Genomic DNA, 1,042 nt, shown 5'->3' on the forward strand with positions numbered 1-1,042 from the left:
AGAAGAGGCTTGCCCTCTCTGGAGCAAACTTTCATGGTTTTCATGGCCTTTTCCTCCAATGATTTTGTTCCCACCCTTACATCCTTGCAGGTCCTAGAGCCTTCTTTCCGCCAGGCCTTTCCCAATACCAACCGCTGGTTTCTCACCTGCATTAACCAGCCCCAGTTCCGGGCTGTCTTGGGGGAAGTAAAACTCTGTGAGAAGATGGCCCAGTTTGATGGTGAGTCTGAGGAGATGGAGAATCCTGTGGCCAAGGTCAAGGTCTGGTTTGTTTTCCATTAACTCCTTTATTCCTCTTTAGCTTTTGGGTTATGTGTACCCACAGAATGTAGGATATCACATATAGTAATTATTTGAGCAGTTTGTTTTGTACATTCAAACAGTTAATTTGCATTAATACACAGAGTTTTCATTTTGCAATTTTTTTTTGGCCAGAGCTGGGTTTGAACCCACCACCTCTGACATATGGGGTTGGCAGCCTACTCCTTTGAGCCACAAGTGCTGCCCAATACACAAGAGTTTTTATATAACATGTATTGTTGCTGAGTATTCTGTCCTTGCTCAAGGATATATGGTGAATTGGTAGTGGGGCAGCCTAGAGCCAGATTCCTTAGTTGCTTGGTTTGCCCTGCGTGGTTTTAGAGGGTTATGAAAGAGGACAATTATTCACTTTTCTCCCTTCTGCACCAGCTAAGAAGTTTGCAGAGAGCCAGCCTAAAAAGGACACCCCACGGAAAGAGAAGGGCTCAAGGGAAGAGAAGCAGAAGCCCCAGGCTGAGAGGAAAGAGGAGAAAAAGGCAGCTGCCCCTCCTCCCGAAGAGGAGATGGACGAATGTGAGCAGGCCCTGGCTGCTGAGCCCAAGGCCAAGGATCCTTTTGCTCACCTGCCCAAAAGGTAGGGGCTGGGACGCAAGAAGGCCCGTTCTAACCTCTGTGTGCCCCTTTTCACACACAGTTGGGCTAGAATTTTAAGTTGTCTATATAAAATTAAAGAGTATATTTTAGTTGCAAAAGAGCAACTTCCTGGCTTGGCGCCTGTGGC

The 1,042-nt window shown here is 46.8% G+C and overlaps 1 protein-coding gene across 1 annotated transcript in view; it reads left to right on the forward strand.

Annotated features, from left to right (window-relative positions):
* Positions 1-1,042, forward strand: part of EEF1G (eukaryotic translation elongation factor 1 gamma) — a 15,692-nt gene that overhangs the window by 8,207 nt on the left and 6,443 nt on the right. Inside the window, exons 5-6 of the mRNA XM_023518436.1 lie at positions 3-220; positions 691-895. Coding sequence (XP_023374204.1) covers positions 3-220; positions 691-895 — 423 coding nt within the window. The remainder of the gene's footprint in view (positions 1-2; positions 221-690; positions 896-1,042) is intronic.

The sequence above is a fragment of the Otolemur garnettii genome, unplaced genomic scaffold (assembly GCF_000181295.1).
Source record: "Otolemur garnettii isolate 467f Iridium unplaced genomic scaffold, OtoGar3 scaffold00140, whole genome shotgun sequence".
Lineage (NCBI taxonomy): Eukaryota > Metazoa > Chordata > Mammalia > Primates > Galagidae > Otolemur > Otolemur garnettii.